Raw genomic sequence first — 2,561 nt, 5'->3', positions numbered from 1 at the left:
TATTTTTTTATAGATTTTGGCTGTAAGTTATAAATTCAATATATTAATTGAAATTTGTTCCTTTATAGAATGATAATGTTATATTTAATATATAATGAAAACATTAACAAAATATTGTTCTTTTCGTTTATCATAACTATTGTTATATTATTAAAAGGATTAATATTATTTAACAATAATATAGTATTTTCTAAAATATAATGTTAATACAATTATAACTATTAAGAGAAAAATATCTTCATAATAAGATAATATCATCTCAATATATAGGACAACGCATTATCTATATTCCATACATTCTATACTGTATATACTCCATTTATTAGATAATTTTAATATAAAGAAATATTAAGAAAACTTATATATTTTTTTTTTTTTTTTTTTTTTAAAGCATTAGCAAAATATTTAATTTACTATATTATATAAATAAATTATATATTTTAAATATTTTTGAATAAATTCAAACTTTTTTATTTTTATTAAAATTACTTATTTGAAAATATAATAAACATAATAATTTTTTAATATATTTTTGGAGTTTATATATTTTTTATCAGTTTTAATATATATTCTAGTTATATATATTTTATTAGGTTTTTAAGAATATATATAAAAAAAATATTAGAAAAATATATGTAGTATCATTTATGATTAGAACTATATTGTATTAGTGTAAAATTATTCCTCGCTGTATATATTGCAGTTCTAAGAATGTACATCATGGAACAAAAATTTAGGTCATTCTTATTTATTAAAATTTCTGTGTTTGTTTTTTTAAATTGGATAAGCCATTTTGGCAATGATATCGTATGATAATATAATTTAAAAATATTTTAATTATTTATATTTTTGGTATTTTATTTTTATTTATACTGTTTTTTAGTGTCATATTTTTTATTTGTTTAAATAATAAATATTTATTTTTTGTTATTAGGGGATGTTCAACAACCCAGTGGATGAGAACTATAAATTTCATAGAAAAATATATTCAAGAAATTATCGATTACTATCAAAATATAAACAGAATAAAGACTCAATTATTTCAGGCTTAAAGAAAGAGATATCAAATAATGAAGTTGATGAAGGAAAAGATATTTGTAATAATGAAAATAAGAGGACAGGAAAAAAGGAATTATCAAGTAAATGTTCAAGGAATATGGATATCGATAAAAAATTTATAAAAAATAAATATTGTATGTTCGAAACAAAAAAATATTCCAATATGGAAAAAAAAATATATAAGGAACTTGATTACGAGAATTTTCTTAAAAACAACAAGACAATTAGTGATAAGACTTATAAAAAAATAATCACTAAAAGATATAGTTTACGACTAGCTATACCTGTATTACTGTTCTTGTTGTTATTGATACTATTCGTAGTAGATTTCTCATTAGGTTTTTCTACTAATGAAGTTTCATGGAAAGGGGGTTTATTTGGATTTTCGGACTTTATAAGTAACATCGATACTGAAAAAGGATCCCTATCGACTGTATTAAAATGGTTGAGAGATAACACACCAGGATTTTGGCAGCACTATGGTAAAACGGCTGGAACTTCTGTTATATGTAAATTGTGCAATGTTGCAGAGAAAAAATTGGATTTAAAATGCATATTAGGGCAGTTATTTGGATATATAATATATTTCGTGCTGTTTATTATATTCGGTGTTACATTTATATCGTGGATAATTTATTACCATAAAAAAGTTAAAAAATATAATAAACTTAAATCCAGAAAAAGATAAAATTATTAAGAACAAATATTTTTCATTCCGTAAAAATGTCTTTAATATGAAGTAATAACTGTAGTACCTTTAATTAAATATTTATTGGACTACTTTATAATTGCTTATATTTTATAAATGTACAGACAAATAAGCATTATTTTTGACAAACAGCTGTATAACAAATGATTTTATGTTTTTTTTAATTCTGAAATAATATTTTTCAAATTTCATTAAAAAGTATTCTTCGAGATTGACTAATTTTTATAGTTTCTTATTAACATTTATGTGTTTAAAAAGATTTCTTCAAAAATAAATATGTATAATATATATATGGATTTAAGTGAATATATAATAGTGGAATTTATAGAATTATACTGAATCATTTCAATTTCTGTTTTATCTAAAAGTTATCGATTTCTGTTTTTTACCATATTCCAATATAAATCTATTATTTTATCATGTTATTAAGAAAATTTATAATTACATTTATATTAGCAATAAATTTGTCTTGTTTTGCTTTAATTAAAGGTATTGAATGTATTTCGTTTCTTTTACATATATATATATTTTTCTCTTACCTTGGAAAGAGGTAATGTTTATTGTATAAATGTGTAAAAAGTATTTAATAAAATATAATTGTTTTAAAAAAAATTTTAATGTACACTTATTTTATTTTGTATGTGTAACTTTGATGTTATATATAATTAAAATATACTTTTATTAAATTTTAATTATATATAGTATTTTTATAAACACATATACTTTATATATATATATATATACAACTGAATGAAGTGTTAAAAACGTTAATTATATTATTATTGTGCTTAGT

General features: G+C 19.4%; 1 protein-coding gene across 1 annotated transcript; it reads left to right on the top strand.

The window, feature by feature from the left end:
* Nucleotides 1-720: 720 nt before the first annotated feature.
* Nucleotides 721-1,747, top strand: MKS88_000825 (uncharacterized protein; the record flags this gene model as incomplete). Its single annotated transcript, XM_067219462.1, has 2 exons — nucleotides 721-807; nucleotides 935-1,747. The coding sequence occupies 2 exons, from the start codon at nucleotides 721-723 to the stop codon at nucleotides 1,745-1,747; spliced, it is 900 nt and encodes a 299-aa protein (XP_067075193.1).
* Between the last annotated feature and the right edge of the window lie 814 nt (nucleotides 1,748-2,561).

This window comes from Plasmodium brasilianum, chromosome 3 (genome assembly GCF_023973825.1).
Source record: "Plasmodium brasilianum strain Bolivian I chromosome 3, whole genome shotgun sequence".
Taxonomy (NCBI): domain Eukaryota; phylum Apicomplexa; class Aconoidasida; order Haemosporida; family Plasmodiidae; genus Plasmodium; species Plasmodium brasilianum.
The sequence above is the reverse complement of the archived record's forward strand: the minus strand, read 5'-3'. Positions and strand labels throughout refer to the sequence as shown.